Consider the following 18,992-nt stretch of genomic DNA (forward strand, 5'->3'; position numbering starts at 1 on the left):
GTATTCTATACATGTTCTGCTATAGGGATATACTTCAGTCTACTTGTCATATGTGCGTGATCATTCGTTGTTTATCTGGGGACTACCAGTTGTCTGTAAGATACACTCTTATGTAGTGCTGGATGCTCATTTATAGTTTGTTTTAGTTGTTTCCTCATGTATTTTCCTTTTCCAGCTATTGAGACGTTCTTCAGTGTGCAATGTGCACAGCTGCGACATGGAGTACAACTTCATACATTATGCATCACATGTTGAGGCGTATAAACATTAGAATACTATAACCTACGAGATGAATGTTAATACATTGAAAATACATATCTTAGCCGTCCGAATTATCTTAAACAGTATGAAAAAGAAAATAAGTATACCGATGTGAAGCAGCACACTTCCATCATCGTCTCCTTTCTTTCATTGTACACCGATTGCAGGATTGCTAACCCCCGCACATTTCATCAGTGATTCCTCGCCTTCCTCAAGGTGCGGTTGCAGGTGCTTGACCTGTACACCTCTATACTTGAGAGCATAATCCCGACATGCCTGCACACTCTTTGTGAGTTCCTCATCCTCCCTATCCAAGGCCTGCACTTTAAATCCAGGAAAATTATATTCCAGTAACGCCTGGAGAGTGGGCAACATTGCTTTATCAGGAGAGTATGTTCCGGAGTTATTATCAATCAGCACCTCCCAGTCGACCATTTCATCGGACATAGAGTCACTAAAATCTTGCCATCCTATCCAAGAATCATCCTTTGCACGCGGACGAGGATGGAATTCACCAGAATATCGCACTCGGTCGCAGCAGTTCGCGTGCAAAGCGTGTTTTGAGGCGAAATCAACAAAGAAGGCGGCACCAGTTTCTGAGAAGCGTAGAGAGTCGTCTTCGGCGGAAATAATATATGTGTAGACTGCAGGTTTGACACGATGTGCGAAAAAAGATCGTGCGGCAGGCGTACCATCCTGTGCAGACAAGTATTCTTGGTCGCTCCCAACAATCCCCTTGGGGTTCAACCTTCCTCCGTGAAAGAGTTTGAGCACGTCTGTAGCGGATTCGATCACTCCGAAACCGTTGGAAGTGCTGCGCGCATAGAGCATCTTATGACCCGCTTGAATGCCAGTGCGTACTGCGAGTGAGGTTGCTCCTGTTCCAAAGATAGTCTGTGCCGCTTTATAATTGACATTCCAATGTTGATACACGTCTTTGAAGTATAAAGAAACGCCGATGAGATACAACTTCCATGTGGAATAGAGACGAGCATCATCTAAATTGGTTAATCTACCCACAGTGGGCGACAGATGGCGTGAGTAGCGGATTGGGCCGTCGAATAGAAATCGGGGTTCTGGTGGGTCAGAAGAAGGAGTAGAATCAATCTGGGAAAGTATGAAGCATGAACCAGGGCGTATGAATATGATAGAAAGACGGACCTTCAACCAAAAAGTTCCTCGGTTTCTTCTAAATAAAGGTCCCTCAATTTCCAATTCCTTCGCCCCAGCAGCCACACTCGTCTTAAATTTTCCAACAAAGTCATCAATAGGAGAACCAAAGTCTTTGTCCAAAACCTCTACAAGTAAATCTGATGTTATCGGCACGTTCTTGACCCGCCATGTTTCGTTCCAAACAGGAGTGAGGGTGTTCGTCTTCACTGTAGAGCTAAGATTGTGTGGTCAACTTTCTGGTGCTGTGTAGAATACACGACGCACACCATAGAAACTTCATCGTCTATTTTGGCCACAAAATATGGATCCGCAGTCCCAACTACATCCAGTTTAGGGATCCCGGAAGCACCAATAAACTGTACTCAGTATGGAATTGAGATGAGATGGTTCAAAACATCATAGTAATCTGTATACCTTGATCACTAAATCTACACACGGCACATTGAGTTTGTCGTCGACTACTGACTTGGTCACTTTTGCAAGATCGTGAGCATTACCCGTCGCCGTATGTACTACATCTGCTACTTTCTCCACAAGTTTTGTGACACTGAGAGGATTTCTGCGACCCCCTGGCATTAATGAGATTATGGAAATGGGATTGATCAAAGTTGGAGGGAATCAACTGTGGGCGCTTATAAGCTTGGCGTTGGTAATATGAGTCTAACGAACGCCGATTCACCGATGCAGGATGTACGGCTATGCGAATCGAGACTCCTGATTCTTGAGCGCTCCGAATAAATGGTTAAGACGAAGAGCAAAACGAATCCGAAGGTCCCGGTCATGTCAATGTCATTGGAGTAGGTCCATGCTAATATTGGACAAAACTGATGTTAATTATTGCTCGATGCGTTTACAAAACATCCTTTAAATTTGTCTTCCCACTGCCTCTTTCCAAGGGTCTCGGCTGAGTTGGGGCAGGTTTCCAACCGATCTATAAAGAGGACGGTCAGACATATGGGGAAGACCAATAAAGCAATCAACATACCATAAATATTACTTGGAACGTAGCTGGGACAGTGCCGTCTCCGTTACCGTGTAACTCTGTATATAGGAAACGCAATTTCAACAAGGTTTTAACAGAGGAGAAGAGCGCGAAATTACCTTTATAAATGGCTGACGCGGCTGCGAGAGTATCGCGATGTACTATATGCCGCCTAGGATGAAAAGGTTAGTTAAGGAGGACAACGAAGCAAAAGGAAAAAACAGACCTTCCAATGACCGCGTTGCTTTCTCCCATATCGCGCAGATCGTCCATTAATTCCCACATACTAGGGTAGGCCACCTTCACTTCATCAATGTCGACAGTGAGTAAGGTAAAACCTGCCCGGCCAAGTAGGTTGGAGACATCTCTCGTATCTGTGGAGCTACCTAAACATCTATTCGATTGGATGACAAGTCGCGGCATAACGTACCCGTCATGGGTGAGATGTGCGGAGAAATACCGCCTTCCCGGTCGACTTCGGCAAGTTGGAGTGCGGTTCTGGGAAGCGATGGGAGTTTAGTATCTTTGAGAAAATGGTGGAAAGTAATTAGTTAACCTCAGTTCGAAGAGAGTTTCGCCTCCAAACATAGCACCCAAAAACAGTCCATCTGGCTGGAGAGCCTCTTTAATTTGAATGAGCACACCTTCAGGATACGGTTAGACCACTTCATACATCATTAATTACGCTCCTGACCCACCAGGAAGATCGTTTACCCAGTGTAAACTCAGGCAAGACACAATGGCTTCCTGTGAATTGGGACTAATTATTTGAAGCAAATTCTCTTCGTTTGCATGTACTCGTTCCACCTCAACTGCATTTTAATTAAACTCATTTACAAAGTCCGCAGGTATAGACCAACCTTCAAATTCAGAATCTGGGTCACGGTGTAGAGTTTCGTCTTTGAATCGAAGTCAAGAAACAGTATATTCCACTAATTTGCTGGGAACGCACGACTAGAATCAATCATGATGCATTTTTGCGTCTTGTCCGGGTCTAATAGTTTGGAGAAGTGACCTGAACCTGAACCTAAATCGACTATGGTGCTGAATTTGCGTTTGATGTCCTATCAGGAATTCGTTATAAGAAAAACTCGCGGCCCAGCCAAGTGAACAAACGCACCTCTAACCGTTCCATCATCCTATCAGCTATCTCGTCTCGTACATAGTCTACCGTTCTGCTTGATTCTCCGCCATCCTTGGAAGCGGCCCTGTCCTTCTGTATTCGTTTGGTTTCGCGGTCAAATACTTGAAATGGGCCCAAAGTATGCATTGTCAGGCTTGGAGTAGGGCCAGAGGCTGATACCGCCGCGTATCCTCGCGTCTGTGCTACCCAAAGACGAGCTCTTGCAAGTGACCGTACAGTGATAATACCCATAGAAAATTATGTAGCGTTATGGACGTCAACAAGAAACAACCGTGTCCGATATGTGAATGCGCGCAGGGACACGTGAACCTTCTTTCGCTCATGTATCAACCTGTATCAAGTGATTCAATCCACAGATCCTTCATTATAGAGCTTAGGCATCTCAACATGTCGCGGGTTGGAACTACCCTGGAACTACTACACCAGGCAACCACATTCAAAATATTACAGAACTTGGGAATTCCAAGGACCATATATCATCTTCAAACATCTTGCGATACATTTGTCGTGCAAGTACTGGAGTTTGCAATCTCATTTAAATTTTGAACAGACAGCATCATCTGCACGAGTGGTGTTTGGCGGGGCCTAGTACCTGTTACTTCGTGGCTGGTGAATCCATCTGAGACGGGACCAAGGATGGGACTAAATAGCATGTCAAAGGTTTGCGATGACGTACAAAAATCGACTGTGCGGTGAGTGGTACATCCTGCAAAAGAGGTATAGTGTTCCTCTGGGTTTGGGCTTTCCTTTATGTAGGGGTGTTGTATATATATACGTATTGCAAGTCTCTTCAGTCTCGAAGAAAGATTTCGCAACTTGAATCTTAACACATTCCTAAACATCGAAGGACACACAGGGAATTACAGACAAGTATAGTTGAAGGCGTATCATGATGAATGAACGGGAACATCAATGGTGATAGGTCCCCTCGTGGAGTATGTTTCGTTGGTTTTGCATAACCAGAATCAATCATGATGCATTCTCGTGTTGTGTTTGGGTCCAACCAGTTTCCAACAGCTAAGTTGTGAAGTGACTAGTAATAGTATCTCCGAAGATTGCGTTCGACGTCCTATAATAGGAGAAGAGCTCGAAAAAGTGAACACTGCACTTGGTGGGCACATGCCTGTGACACCGTTCCACCATACAAGCTATTTCGTCTACCGATCGACTTCATCCTTTGCCATTCTTGAAACCAGCCTTGCCCCTTTGTTCATTTTCTTTGGAGTTCCTCGAAATGGGCCGGAAGTATAGATTACAACGGCTTGGATTAGCATCAGGGCCAAGACGTTGACATCATTGTGTATGCATTCAAGTAAAAGAATCTTGCAGTGGAACAGACCGTAACGTTATCTAAAAATGAGGAACTGTCGCTCTTGGAGAGGAGGAAGATGTGACTGACCAAGGATATCCACGTGCTAAAAAGCGTTAGCCTCCCACAACGCTATCATTTTTAAACAGGACGACTAGCTCTAGCTAGAATTAGCCAGACTGTAGACCCTTCAGGATTATGCAACAATTATGATTGACCCCGATCATGAAGGACTGGTTTGTAACCAGATTTCAACTCCACTCTGGTGACGTCGACTCGATATCGTTGAGCGAGCTTTGTTCGTGGCTTAAGCCTACCTCAAACCTTCGCAGCATGGTGCAGAAGCCCTAGATCAAACAGGATTCAGCAGGATGTTAGAAGATTACGGTTTAGATAACGACATCACACTGAAATTTACACTGGGACGGAAGGGATTTGAATCCGGAAGTATTGTCTCTAACTCTCCAACTCTACTGAGGCCTGGCTGTGGCCGGGGCTGACTCCTACCATGGATTGCGCTGCTTGATATAATATCCCTCGACACATGGTTGGTATGGATCGGATCATCTGAGACGCGGGGCAATAGCTTTCACGGCTACTGTAGGCCGACGTTGAGTAGTATAAAAGGCGGAAAGGGAGTAGGCATTATTCTCATTGCATTCATTGCACCCCAAGCTCCACATTATCCTTATTCCCTTTATCACCGTTCGACATGTTTTCAAAGACTACTCTTGCTGTCCTCGCCCTTGTTGGTTCTACTGTTGCTCAGTTCTGTCCTGAAGCTTTGCGTTTTGGTTCCCTTGCATCAGTCTCCCCCGAGCCTATAGTTCTTGGGCAGGTAAGCATCAATGATTGTCTTGAAACGAGTCACTGAACCTTTTTTGCGCTTTCTCAGGAAGTGACCTTCACAGCCAATTTTACTTGTGCCATCGAGCTCGGTTATGCCCCAGTATACGTTGACTATACTTTGGTTGTTCCAGCAGCCAACAACACTGGGTGTGTATCTTGAATTTTCCGCTCACTACGATCACCGTAAACAAAATTCATAGTTACCAACCTCCTATCTACTTCGGACGTCGTGATGGTCCCTCTAGTGGAATCGATACTTTCACGGTCACTGTAAGCATTTGAACAGTTATTGCGGGTACTGCTGCTGATCTTCCTTTGTCAGTTTGACCCAACCTATTCTCCTTTTACCACCTATCCTGATGCACAGTATGAAATTATTCTCACCAGCACATATGCGGCCGACTCAGACAGCTACGGTACCACTTTAGTTAGCGGCTATACTACTTACGGAGTTTCCCTTACCCAAGCTTCTGATTGAGTGGGTTGTAGTGGAGATATATTTTCTGATCATGCTGCTGAAGAGATGTTCTACTAAGTGTATGTCAAATATTAGTAATGAAAGTTAACGACAATGTAGTGTATCCTCATGAAAATAATGGACCTATCTTTCTTGGAACTTGATATATACTAGAACCAGGACAAAAATAAATATGGCAACCGAAGTCGCGTCGCTCAAGTCAGGTGATGTTAGCATGACTTGTGATTACTAATTTCTTCCATAAGCAGCACCCAATTTTCATTGCTTTCATTGCTTAATCCTTCTTGGTACAAAGCCTTCACGTTCTACTGATCCGCAGAATGTACAATGGCTATGTCCCACACAAAGCCGGAGAAACCTCTGACCACCAGAACTATCCCGTACCAGCCAACAACGCCGCCGCGCAATTGGTGATATCCAAAGCGGATGCGCTTACAGTTAGCCAAATATACCTAGAAGATCAGCAAAGAAAAATAAATGAGGCTCAGGCGCGTCTGAATATGGAAAGGGCACACTTGGTCGAAATAGCCCGCCAACAAGCGATGGAAGCCCATTTGAATGCAGAGATTGCTGCAGGAGAAGAGGCAAAGTGAGTTTTCTTTCCATACCGATCGTCATTCCTGTTCTAAATCTGTTCACTCCATAAGACGTAGATTGGAAGCGCTTAACTTTGAAAGGTGTTACTGACATCACTCTTGCCTGTATGATTCTCACCTTTGTACCAGACAACGTTCCCTTGGTTCAATGAACTCCTCCAACGTTTACCAATTGCCGACTTATGAGCCTACCCCGTCTACTACGCGAATTGTCCCTGTTGAAGACGAGCACCGTCAAGTAGCTGCGATCTTCATCGTCTCGGTACCTTGTGGTTCTGACACTCTTTTATAGTATTCCGGTGCTCAAGGGAATACTTGGTCGAATAGCTCTATCGTTCCAAACATGTCAATGCGTCCAAACGCTAACGCAACTCCTAATCACCCACATCGAACTCAACAGACAAATCTTCAGAATCTTGGACCTCAATCTCATTACGTTGCGGGGGCTCAAGCACGACCTCAAGTACCCGCTCTGACTCACCAGTACCAGTCAAGACAGGCTTTTCCCTCGCAGTCATCCACATCTGCACATCAACCACAATTCACGCAATCTTACCAGCCCTCGCAGGCCGCTCAGCCAGCCCAGCTCATGAGGAATCAGCATCAGTCGCAAAGACCTCAGCAGCAGTCAGCGCAACAGCAATCAAATTTTCAACCATCTCGACCATCTTTACAAACCTCATCTACTCAGTCTCAGCAATCTATAGCTTCCCAACCAGCTCTCACACCGCAAATAATCCTAGCTCGTCAGAGACAATCAGTCACATCTTCAGGTGTGTTCTGCGTAATATCCCTCTTATCGTCTGTTCTCACACATCTTTCGCGTTTAGGTCAGCAGTTCGCTACCCAAGAGCCTGTCCCTCAAATCCCTACTTTGAATCAAGTGCCACCGGTATTGCCATCCGTTCTCTTCATTTAACCTTCTCTCATTATGCCAACTAGTCAAAGTCGCATGGAAAGCCCGTGCCGTCTGTGACTTCTGCTTCGACATCACAAACACACTCTCAATCAATCAAGGTGTGTCTGCTCCCAAATAGTCCTCTTCACTCATTATACAGTGTCTGATCTTTATCCGTCGTCAGCCTGCAGGCAGGCAAACAAGTGGAGCGATAGCAAATCTTGCAAATCCTTCAAGGGATACTGTAGGTTCTACTGTAACAGGTCAATACAATTAAATAATTCGTTAGCAGAAACATGGTCCTCCTTCAAATCCAGTGACAAAGGTCCCTTCTCAATCAGTCAGTGTTTCCCTGATAATGTTTATTCAGGGTTCAACCTAACTTCTTTCCAGAGACCAACTCAAAGTGCTATGGTAGGATTGTTAATTTCATGAATGCACCATAGTTTATGTTTGCTCTTGTTCTTATCAGGCAAACCCTGCTGCGTTATCGAAGCAGATCGAAGACCTTTCACCTATGAATCAACGGCGGTTGAGTTCGATGCACAAGTATGCCTATCAATGGCTTAAACAAGCGGAAGTTGGAGCTACTGAAAGCATACCCCTGACTGGTCTTTTCATCCATTGCCCAGCCACTGGTCAGGCCCAGATCGGCGAAATAGTCAATAATAAGTTCACGCCTATGACCCCTATTGGATGGATCAAAGCGTTGCAGAAAATGGTCATTCCCGAAGTCTCCCAAACTGTGTCAGCCCCTGCAAATGCACCTCCTAGTGTCACGCCGACCACTGTTGCTGATGCTCCTCCCCATTCTAATCCTGTTAGTCTTCCTCCAACCGCGACTGCGACGAAATTGAAGGGTCATGCTGAGTCGTTAGTCAACGCTCTAAACAGTGCCCATGAACATCCTACTACCCCTCTACCTTCTCTAAGTAGGAAGAATTCGAACATCACAGGCTCTCCACGTACACCCGGAGACGCAAACAGAAAGTCTCTCGCTCGGGATGTGTTATTTGCTTTAGGTTCCGTTAGGGAAAAGCGCCAGCGCGAGAGCTTTGGTGAAAGTGATGGGCGGACAGCGAAGCGGACGGCGTTATCGGACATACCTGTTCCCGTTGCTCAATCAACAGTGAGCAGCAATCAACCCCCCATGGTTTCTTCTTTCCCAGTTCAGGCACCCGCGTTCAATTATCAGCATCCCTCAGTCATTAGCCAGCCAGCTGTACCACAACTACCTTCTGATCAGAGCAACGCCGCCCGCCAAGATAAACCTAATGATGTCATCAGTGCTGTTCCCTCACACCATGCAGGACCTTCTTCTAAGGCGAATGTCGATCCCGACGCTGCACCGGTGGTGACCAAGCCGTCGAAATTTGTGATGGAGAATATTCCAGTAGCTGGTCCTTCACGCTTTGTTGGCCGAATTTCACAGGCAATTACCAATTTCAATACGGCCATAACTTCCTCGACGTTACAAACTGCACCGGTTGCAAGTCCTCCGAAACTCGCACCCATATCCATATCGCAAAATCGTCTCATCCCTGAACAATTACCTGCACGATCACCTCCAAAAGTGAATGTCACTCCATTATTTCTGCCTGAAACCCCGTCCCCGCCTACATCTCCACCTCCCATTCCCAACATGGATGAGGAGTCTCTCTGCCTCGCAGAGTCTGTCACAGTGCGCGGTTCCGATATTGAACATGTAGATGACTTTCGGGCGGGGAAAGGTCAAAAAGTGACCGTGGTCGATTGTGTACAAGTACCTTCAGCTCCGGGTTGGGTCAAGCGTGATCTTGCGCGTCGCATGAGGAAGTCCAAAGAAAGGCAAGAGGAAGAGGAGCAAGCGGAGATAGAAAGTGTCATAGAGATCTTAGATTCGGACGAGGAGCCAGAGCCACGAAAAACAAAAGAAAAATATTCGCGACGGAGTCAATCCAGTCGAGAAGGTATGGCTCCTCAGACTGGCAGATCATGGAATTTTACTGAGTAGATCTACGACATCATGTAGCATCCGATTTCCTTCTCCCTACACCCGTACGAGGTTGGTAATGTATTTTGCAAACAATTTGACATTTCTTGAACATTCTCTCGTCAGATCCGCAGGAGCTTGCGGCATTGAAGAAGTCCATTACAAGACTACATGAGTGCATGTGTAAGTGGGGAGGATGCGAAGTAATATTGAGTAGCACCGAAAAGTTGGGGCAACACATGAGAAATCATGTGGTAGAATCGCAACAGGACAAATATGGGGTGAATTTATACCATTCCCCGGAAACCTTCTCCTGATTGTGTTCTTCAAGAATCCCATACTTTGTAAAATTTGTGGAAAGCATGAAGCTCAGAATCCAGATCATGTCGAAAATCATGCCTATCATCAGTTGTGCTGTCCGTATGAAGGTATGCGTTGATGTTCAGCTGAGGAGTTAACGGGCTCACCATCTTCCATAGGATGTGACGAGAGTTTTCGCTCGTCTAGGAAACTTTCACAACATAGCCTCAAATACCATTGCGACGATCAGTTACGACCGTCCGCAGAGCCTTACTTTCCTTTCCAACCCGCATCACCACCTGATATCCCTTCTACCCTGCCTTCCTATATGGTCGTCGCTAGGGCAGTTACGCCTCATCCTATATCAGCACAACGGCATCAAGTATTAGGACCTTGGGTGAGTGTCTAGTAGAATTATTTTCTCCTCCAAAGTGAAGTAATGTATTCATCCATTGTACCTCACAGGTTCTAAAGAACATGATGCCACCAGTCGATTCCGTAAGCCTCAAGCGTTACCTAAAGGCTAAACATCTAGGCCGCGTCGAAGCCCCCACAACATCAGATGAATACGAATTCCTCGTTTCCAGATCTTCACATTCATGCATGCCTTCCCGACCCGCAAAGATACGTGATTTTGGAGATTTGAATTCTGACCAGGTGTCTCAGCTCATAAATGATGGTATGTCATTTTGGCAGGAGGAAAAAAAGGATGAGGAAACGGCTTTTAGCGAGCCTGGAAACTCTCCGTCGCCCTCTGAACTGCCGGCTGATGCAGATGGTTCAGGGGTACCGAGTAGGCGTAGCACAGACGAACTTGTTTTGTCTGGAATAGGTTTCGATGAGGAACTGCTTTGAGGGTAAATCGGCGATGCAAATCATTTATAAATTATCTAGTACTATGTATTTGCGAGCAGTCATCCAGTGGTTTCTATTCCGAAAGAGAACAGCCAATTAAGGCTCAACAACACAAAATGTTTTGATCTTGATTTATGTGAGAACACCCCGATCAACAGGAAGTCCTTACCGCAACCGCGCAATCTGGTCTTCTCTTTATCTCTTCCACCACGATGCCTGTTGGAAGCATCGGTAATGGTACGTCTTAACTCCTTCACGACGTCAGTGGCCTTTTGTGAATGTTCCTGTTAGGTCCTACCTACATCTCCAACCATTCTGCCGATGTTATTCTCTCCGACATTCGTCCTATAAAGCTCAGAATCGAATCTTTACGCTGTATCAACGTCTTTTTGGATGAATTTCTCTATGGAATACTCAATGCCGCCCACTCTTTGACCACTGACAAACTGCGGGCCGGTCTACTTAGTGTTCTTCCGACAGCTCTTGGGAAGGAAGCACTTCTAGAGGCCGAAGTGGAATTAAGGGCATATTGGGATCGGACAAAGCCTTCGAAGAGCGGAGCCGTAGATGATGATACCGGGACTTTCAACCTACAGTGGGCATTTGAAGTACGTGATTTACTGTTTGGTAGGGATTCTGTACCGATAACTATTTCACACAGCTTTTAAGACTCAAATGCGAGGCGTATTCCACTTTGAATGAATCAGATGGTGACAAGTCCGCAGAAGCCAGACTACAAGAGCGATTAGTTGGTACTGGGCCACCACCAAAGCCATCTCTGATTGCTCCTGCTGCGTTGTATCTCACTGCTATCCTGGAGTGAGTTTACTTACGAAATATGGAAATTTTATTCTCATGTTGTTACATTTCTTTCCAGGGCCATGTGCGAGTGCGTGCCCTTCTATCTGTTTTCATCGAACCAACACTGAAAAGAGTTCCAGACACGTACTCTCGAATGTTGGGCGTGTAGCCTCCCGCGACAGCAGTCGGACATATGCCAACATTCAAGATGTTTTCGTAGCCTTGTGCGAGGATGAAACAGTATATAGTTTATTCAAGTCGATGGATGGTAAGCTACCCATCATGCTACCAATGCCTTGTTCTAAATAATTCCAGTCTATCAACAAATTCAGCAGCTCTCTCAGGAACCCAAACCTCGAAGAAGCAAGTCCCTTTCACGAAACGACAAGCGCTCAGACCAATCATCAGGAAAGGATTCCCCTTCGCCGCCAACAAACAATCGTTTATCCTTGGATGCAATGCCCCCTGGATCCAATCGCTCATCTATGGACCGTGCCAAGGGTATGAAAAAATTAATCAACGGCAGAAACTCAATCTCCAATGAGTCTAATGGGCACAAACGGTCAGAGTCCGTACTTAGCGACGAGACAAAGCAGACATGGGCAGCATATGATTCAATTGATGCCGAGGTCATTCGTTGTCGTTATCTCGTTTTTTCAGAATATTCATCGATGATTGTAGGAACAAGCATCGTTACAAGAGTTCGACGACCTCATGAAGTCCGATGCGACCATGAAAGTGTCCTTGACACCGGACCGATTGAAGACTATGGAGGTAAGCTTGCGCTTACTCCTAACTCTATATGAATTTCTCGTGCTAATGTAGTCCTCGTGTACCTATAAACATCCGAAGGTATATAAACAGGAGAAGGACCAACGCGGCGGCCGACCTAAGCCACCTCCTCTTCCCACCGGCAATCCCGAATTGGATTTACCTACTTCCATTCCGCCACGACCGTTCAGGCGTCCTTCCGCTCCCAACGTAAGCTCCATTGTTGAGGACGAAGAAGAGTCACCCACTACTAGGCCAACACACCCTCGCATGCGACAAACTAGTGTCGCCTCACCTCCTCCACAAACATTACTCATCGCTAATACTCGTGCTCGCTCTCAGTCGGCAGCTGCTCCTCCCGTCAAACGGAAGACATCTAAAACCGCTCTTGCGTCGAGCAGCACCCCTTCTTCAGCTGCAATCATGCAAAATCGCGAACTCCGTATTCCTCAGGCTTTCGATGGCCCCGGTATTCCCCAGAAAACGAGGAAAGTGCAAAAGAACCGAGAATCTCTCGACCTGGATGACGTTATGGCTGGATCGGACGACGAAGAATTCGATGAAACTGAGATCGTCAGCCCGTCAAAATCATTTGCGTCCTCCACCCCTAGCAATATGAGGGTTTCTGCAAGGACGAAAGAACTGATGGACTTCTTGAATGATGGTCCTCCGCCAACAGGCAGTAATGATTTCGGGGGTCGTCCTCCTATCAACCATCCACCAGTTTCCAAGGCAGGTCGTGAATTGATAGACTTTTTGGCACAGGGCCCACCTGACTTTGGCCCACCTTCCCAGGCGGTGACAGATAATGGCAGTACCAAATCAAAAGGCTCGGGAAGATTACAGCGGATGATATCAAAGCTGAAGTTGGGGGAATCTGACAAAGGAAGTCGGCAACCGTCCATTGACGATTTGAGGAAGACGCCGACTACTCCGAGCTATCACCGACCACCCCTGCTAATGAAGGCTTCCAATGGAAGTCTATCGACATTCGGAAACCGTCCAATTCCGCCCCGTCCTCCCCAGACACAAATGATATCTCCGCCCTCATCACCCGCTTATGATCCTGCTGATATTTCCCCATCTATTTTCTCTCCTGCCGCTCCTTCCACCCCTAAGGTTCGCCAAACCTCAGTTCTGCCGTCTTCTGGAATCCGAAAGACATTGAATCGGGACCAGGAAGCAGCACCTACTTTAGTAGCCCCTTCTCAACCTCATCAACCTCCTGTGGCCGACAAATTGCAACAGTTGAAAGTATCTCGCTCGACCTCTTCTCGCGAAAATGTCAGAAGCGAGTTTGACCTTGAGGACACTAGGCCGCTCCCGAAATCCACCCCCTCCGCTACTAGTGAACATTCTGCACCTAAAAAAATCGCAGAAATCCAACCATCTACAATTCGAGTCTCTCCTCCCGCTATAGAAACATCTGTATCTGAACGCAAAACCTTGTCGCCTGACACTGCTACTCCCACTCCTGGTGTTGCAGCAAGTGGGATTGGTATGGTAGATGCACAGGACATGAAGCGCCTTATGGCGAAGGCTACAACTCCTGAAGAATGTCGTCTCATAATGGATATGTTTATGGCGAAGGCCGGCATTCCTGTTGAACAGACGGAGTACGACGTACCGTACCCCTCTCCCTCATCTGCCGATCCCCCGAATAGTCGCCCTTCATCTTCTTCTGATACAGCCCTCGAGATATCACTGGTCGAACTATTCCTCGGAGGTGAACCTTCATTGGACCCTCCTCCTCGCAAGAAGCGGTATACCACAAAGAAGGTCAGAGTGGAATCCCAGGCTACCAATAACCTCCAAAAGCCTGTTGTCCCCGCTAGCAACGGCAACGCGATACCCACCCCAATTGCTACCTTTGAAAAGATTGCGGGGGTGGATTGATTTAAATTTATTATTATGTGTTATCATCGTTTCTACGGATTTACCTACTCAACTCGACACTCTTGTTTCATATGCTGGCTTGCATACATACGCAGTTAATACTTTCAGGGTTATTCTATTCTTATATATACTTTAGGGTGCTTTCCTTTACATACTCTAGTGTTCAAACATTTCTCTCATCTTCTGTTACAAGGTTCTGCACACCGTTTGCATGTACGGGTCTGATTAGTATATAACATTGCTTGTGGTGACACTAGTTGCCGCATCATACGTGTAACGCGGACAGTGTCTTTTATTGTATCTCGAGAGATACGGCAATACCCATCGAAGCAAGCTCCGCACAAAGGTATCGGAAGACGTATGGTACGGCGATAACATCAAGATCCCCGCCCTTGGACGACTTTCCGAGTACATTCTGCGAAGAAATTGCGACTGTAATATTTCCCTGTGGACGCTGAAGATGTTGTCCCGTTGCTAGAGCTTGCCTCTCAAGTTCATCCTCTTGTTCTGCAGCTGCTCGGCACGTCCTACAATACTCACCGCCAGGTCCTGTCGGCTTTCGCGAGCTAGACATGCCTGTAAACACCTCTCCCAGACTGATGTCCTCGTATCCAAGTGATATAAGACTTCCGCAAGTTCGACAAACCCAAGCGGTGGAGTAGTCCGAGCAGTTCATCAGACGATCCTGAAGCAGGAAGGACGTTCCGTGTGCGATAAGTGCATCTCGTTCCATCTCTCCGAAACGAATCCCACCGGCGCGCTTGCGACCCTATGAATTCCTCATCAGCGACACTCCCTAAACAGTAGAAGTTCGAAGATTGATACCTTTACAGGCTGTCGGGTTATAGGATCAACAGGTCCCGTCGTTCGAACTTGGAATTTGTCCAACACCATGTGTCGTAGTCGCTGATAGTAGACGACTCCAAGATAAATATCGGCCGCGAACTCCTCGCCCGTGATTCCAGAGTACATCGGCTCATTGCCGTAGTAGTTGTATCCAGCAGCTTTCAGCTGTTCTCCGAAGTAGCTGACAGCTGTATCCTCTTCTGAGAATCTGAAATCATGAATATTCATGTTGATCAGTACGTGTTATGGTGATGAATAGTAACATACTTGAACGGAGTGGCGTCTTGGGCCAGACCGTGCATGGCGCCTGCTTTCCCGGCCATACTCTCGACCAACATACCAATTGTCATTCGACTGGGAAATGCGTGAGGATTGATGATTACGTCAGGTTGCATCCCACTCTCGCTAAAGGGCATGTCGATAGCGGGCCACTTTTGTGAACAGACACCTTTCTGACCATGTCGAGAAGAGAATTTGTCACCGATGACGGGGGATCGAGTTATCCGAAGAGTTATATGAACCTTCTGCAATTCGGTTTCGCCAGTTTCATCGCCTAGACAAAGGAGTTATATACCACCATAGGGATAGTCCGTTGAACATAACGTACCAATAAGACGAACCTCATCCACAAAAGCAGCTTCGTCCCCTTTATATTTGACAAACTTTGTACGACGGGTGACATCGTCCACATAAGCCGCAATTGGATCGCCGGTGCTCAGTCTCGTACCAACATAGGGTAGACCATCCAGATCAAGGAAATCAAGGCAAGAGTGTTTGTTCTCAGCCCTAGAATTGACTTTGATTTCAGGCCCGAGCCCGAAATGGAGTGTAGGTGCGCCAGTCTTAGATGCTCCTTTCATGTCCTTCAAGTCGATGATTTGCGATTTGTAAACGGTTCCGTATGCGAACCCACGCTCGTGCGCGGATTTATTGAGGATCATAGCGTCTTCCATGTCGTACCCAGTATAAGATATGACGGCGACGATGGCATTGGTGCCGTTAGGGAAAGCATCCATGGCGTATGTATTATGTAGTGCCGGTCGAACAACCGGACTTTGTCCGCTTTGTAGTCGGTAGAGCTTGTTATCCGTTCGATGTTTCAGCGCAGTTGAAGGTGTTCCCATAGTTTGTTTACCCATCTGGAAATTTCGTGTAAGCTATCCCTTTGAAACATCAAAAACGTACTTGACATTGGTAAATGTTACGAGGGCTCTGAGCAAACATTTCAGTATAGCACATTGAGGTATTCAATGTATAAATCACACACCTGATTGAAGTCGGAGAACGGGGTCAAGTTCGCCAAGATAGACAGGAAATTTGTAGGATTATGCTCAACATGTGTGGAGACTCCAGGTTCAATTTCTTCTGGCGTACAGGCAATATCCATATATACCTGTTCAAAGGGTCCAACCGAGTCGTCACGTCCATTGGGCAAATATTTCACCGGTCTCATCATCCGTGCCCGTGACGAAAATAAGAACAGGCCAGGATACTGGCCTCCCATTGACGGAGGAACCATTCCTATCTCCAAGTCCATTGGAATCTCATTTTTGCCTTCCGTCTTCCAGATACGCAGATTTGTAGCAAGCTGTTTCGCAACACTAGGTGAAGCCCATCCAATGACATGTCCATCAAGTTGCACACACAAATTTGTTCGCCCATCGATACATGAGCTGAACGGCTCAGACATCCCATACTTTACGAGTAAGGCCGGGATATGTGCAACAGCGAGAGGTGCAGTCACAAGACGACATGTTCTCGCTAAATGATTGAGCAGACCACATGGTGAACCATCAGGTGTATGGACAGGACAAAGGAAGCCCCAAGCCTCTGGGAGGAGTTTTCGGACAGTGGTAGTTTTTAGTTCGGCGAAAAATGCACCACGATGGATACATCTAAAATGGCTAATATATCGTTGCCAGTTGAGTTTCTCGGCAACAATAGTGAAACCGGAGGCTTGTTGTAAATCAAGACCTGAAGGAGAGACGAGATTACCTGTTGCGAGGAAATTCGACAACTTCGACCCAATATCAAAGTTCACTCGAGCAAGAATTTTGGCCAAATATCGTTCTGAGAAGAAAAAAATCAGCATTATTCCGGAATGGAACAATCATTCGAGAACGCACTATCGTGAAAATCTACAGTTGCACCGTTCCGCACGTCGACATTAACAAAAGTACGAATCGCGTTAAGAGTTTCTTCAAGTCGCTCCTTAATGATCATGCTGTAAAGGGTTCCAGGAAGTAACACTTCCTGATGTTGAGGGGAATCTGGATTGTCCGCACAACATGTCCCGTTGACCAGGGAATATAGTTTGCGGAGCATAAATCTGTAAGTGACACACGTTGACAAAGATGCCCAGTATATAGTATCAAAAAGACCTACAGGAGCAAATGGTATTTTTGTCGAGGATTTTCGATGTGTACAAGAATTAACTTTCGAATGAGGAGTGCACCGATAGCGGAATTTGACATATCTTCAGCCAATCCGAGTACGACGCGGAACTTTTCCCCAAGGTATTCGAGCGCCTGCTCTCCCGTTCGCATCGTGAACCTCTTGTAACTTCGCAAGAGCAACTCAACGCGACCTGTCAGGAAGGTGTTATCATAATCCTGCATCATTAATCCTTCAAAGATTTCCTTGTCGGAAGCTCCAACCAGAGCCTTCAAAATCAACATGATTGGTATAACATATTCCTGCTTCCTCCAGCTAAACCGAAACATAGCGCTTCCGTTCGCGAGGTAATGTAGGGTATTGGTGCAGCTGGTTTGATCAGGGCGCACGCAGCGTATCTGCACAGCGTATTGGGTATATGAAGGGCCACGATTCGCGAAAGAGGGTCGAAGAAGGGAAATGACATGGTTCCGACGAGGAAGAATGAGGTAGCGAATGAGACGTTCGTTTCCGTTTATCACAAAGTAGCCGCCAAATTCTTCAGCTTCTTCGTGGTGGTTCACCAGCTCAGAGGAGGACATGCCGCGTAGGTTACAACGAACGGACTAGCTTTCAGGTATTGAGGGATCTGGCCGAGGATACGAAATACTGACAGACGTACTCGAACCATGATTGGCACAAGCCCACAATCTTTCATGATTTCTTGTCGCTGGCCTTCTGGATCTGTCCAACAGAGCTTTACAGACATTTTTCCGCGATACGAAGCCAATCTTTCACGAGCCTGAAAATATGCTTTAGACAGAGTGAAAATTTATCGACAAGAACTACCTCTGCTGGAAAAATTCTTCGATCCTTGGCAAATTTGTTCCTGTCTGGGACCATAGGCCGTGATATTGAAACCGATTCGATCCATACTAAATTTGTCAACAGAGTATGAACTGTGATGCCGCGAACGACTTACTCCTCATTCGATTACCCCACGCGCCTGCATCTTTTCCGGCGCCATCAAATATAACACGTTCCCCAATATCCTCTATTCCCATAGACAAAAGACCTTTTCCCTTTCCATCGCCAGAGGGTAAACCAGAGTCGTCAAAAAGAGCATTGAAAGATTCTATGTGCGGCGCAACAAATTCGTTCAAGATCTTATAGCTGGAGCCTTGTTTTGGAGGATATTTAAATAGATTTTCACGTTGGAGAGTGTCGAACGTTGGTTGTCTGTGTGTACGCTCAGAATCTGGCATGACCGACGACCCAGCCGACGACGATATGAAGTGCTATTAGTATCAGCAGTGGCGATGCAAATTTTGCTCGGTCTGCCGGCCGACTTCCGGTGCCGGCACCGATATTGCGCTTCGTTTGTCCGGCTTTTTCCCATCTCTGACTCAAACAACTCAGGAGGAAAAGATAAAGAGCAGTTCGTTGCTGTTGTTGCACTCTATCCCTTATATCCTCTTCATATCCTCA

General features: G+C 46.4%; 6 protein-coding genes across 6 annotated transcripts; 3 read left to right on the forward strand and 3 right to left on the reverse strand.

Annotated features, from left to right (window-relative positions):
• Positions 1 to 96: 96 nt before the first annotated feature.
• On the reverse strand, positions 97 to 2,010 carry C8R40DRAFT_1185391 (uncharacterized protein; the record flags this gene model as incomplete). Its single annotated transcript, XM_046232999.1, has 4 exons — positions 97 to 1,368; positions 1,423 to 1,648; positions 1,699 to 1,790; positions 1,849 to 2,010. The coding sequence occupies 4 exons, from the start codon at positions 2,008 to 2,010 to the stop codon at positions 409 to 411; spliced, it is 1,440 nt and encodes a 479-aa protein (XP_046087506.1). The 3' UTR covers positions 97 to 408.
• A 274-nt stretch (positions 2,011 to 2,284) lies between these two features.
• On the reverse strand, positions 2,285 to 3,791 carry C8R40DRAFT_1042680 (S-adenosyl-L-methionine-dependent methyltransferase; the record flags this gene model as incomplete). Its single annotated transcript, XM_046224107.1, has 10 exons — positions 2,285 to 2,365; positions 2,420 to 2,475; positions 2,536 to 2,588; positions 2,643 to 2,790; positions 2,847 to 2,914; positions 2,973 to 3,060; positions 3,115 to 3,228; positions 3,277 to 3,315; positions 3,369 to 3,480; positions 3,537 to 3,791. 10 exons carry the CDS (start codon positions 3,789 to 3,791, stop codon positions 2,285 to 2,287), a joined length of 1,014 nt encoding a protein of 337 aa, XP_046087507.1.
• A 1,790-nt stretch (positions 3,792 to 5,581) lies between these two features.
• On the forward strand, positions 5,582 to 6,196 carry C8R40DRAFT_1068730 (uncharacterized protein; the record flags this gene model as incomplete). Its single annotated transcript, XM_046226033.1, has 4 exons — positions 5,582 to 5,707; positions 5,765 to 5,865; positions 5,919 to 5,988; positions 6,041 to 6,196. 4 exons carry the CDS (start codon positions 5,582 to 5,584, stop codon positions 6,194 to 6,196), a joined length of 453 nt encoding a protein of 150 aa, XP_046087508.1.
• Positions 6,197 to 8,133: 1,937 nt separating this feature from the next.
• Positions 8,134 to 10,409, forward strand: C8R40DRAFT_135033 (uncharacterized protein). The gene is made up of 4 exons (XM_046234139.1): positions 8,134 to 9,639; positions 9,702 to 9,734; positions 9,789 to 10,090; positions 10,142 to 10,409. Exons 1-3 carry the CDS (start codon positions 8,208 to 8,210, stop codon positions 9,977 to 9,979), a joined length of 1,656 nt encoding a protein of 551 aa, XP_046087509.1. The 5' UTR covers positions 8,134 to 8,207; the 3' UTR covers positions 9,980 to 10,090; positions 10,142 to 10,409.
• Positions 10,410 to 11,095: 686 nt separating this feature from the next.
• C8R40DRAFT_1042651 (uncharacterized protein) lies at positions 11,096 to 14,285 on the forward strand (the record flags this gene model as incomplete). The annotated part of the gene is made up of 7 exons (XM_046224104.1): positions 11,096 to 11,425; positions 11,479 to 11,636; positions 11,753 to 11,886; positions 11,934 to 12,247; positions 12,300 to 12,392; positions 12,471 to 13,523; positions 13,569 to 14,285. The coding sequence occupies 7 exons, from the start codon at positions 11,096 to 11,098 to the stop codon at positions 14,283 to 14,285; spliced, it is 2,799 nt and encodes a 932-aa protein (XP_046087510.1).
• A 292-nt stretch (positions 14,286 to 14,577) lies between these two features.
• On the reverse strand, positions 14,578 to 18,769 carry C8R40DRAFT_1042811 (DNA-directed RNA polymerase I polypeptide 2; the record flags this gene model as incomplete). The annotated part of the gene is made up of 11 exons (XM_046224112.1): positions 14,578 to 15,054; positions 15,111 to 15,339; positions 15,399 to 15,684; positions 15,739 to 16,270; positions 16,317 to 16,343; positions 16,399 to 17,201; positions 17,258 to 17,460; positions 17,517 to 18,130; positions 18,187 to 18,306; positions 18,354 to 18,439; positions 18,487 to 18,769. The coding sequence occupies 11 exons, from the start codon at positions 18,767 to 18,769 to the stop codon at positions 14,578 to 14,580; spliced, it is 3,660 nt and encodes a 1,219-aa protein (XP_046087511.1).
• Positions 18,770 to 18,992: the final 223 nt, after the last annotated feature.

The sequence above is a fragment of the Lentinula edodes genome (genome assembly GCF_021015755.1).
Source record: "Lentinula edodes strain Le(Bin) 0899 ss11 chromosome Unknown C8R40scaffold_13, whole genome shotgun sequence".
NCBI classification, from domain to species: Eukaryota; Fungi; Basidiomycota; class Agaricomycetes; order Agaricales; family Omphalotaceae; genus Lentinula; species Lentinula edodes.

What these genes read in the sequence shown, in the direction of transcription:
- C8R40DRAFT_135033 (XM_046234139.1), top strand. Translation starts at nt 8,208, where the DNA reads ATGAATCAACGGCGGTTGAGTTCGATGCACAAGTATGCCTATCAATGG. An exon ending in GAGTCAATCCAGTCGAGAAG is followed by an intron (nt 9,640 to 9,701) that starts GTATGGCTCCTC and finishes GACATCATGTAG; the next exon opens with CATCCGATTTCCTTCTCCCT. An exon ending in TCTCCCTACACCCGTACGAG is followed by an intron (nt 9,735 to 9,788) that starts GTTGGTAATGTA and finishes TTCTCTCGTCAG; the next exon opens with ATCCGCAGGAGCTTGCGGCA.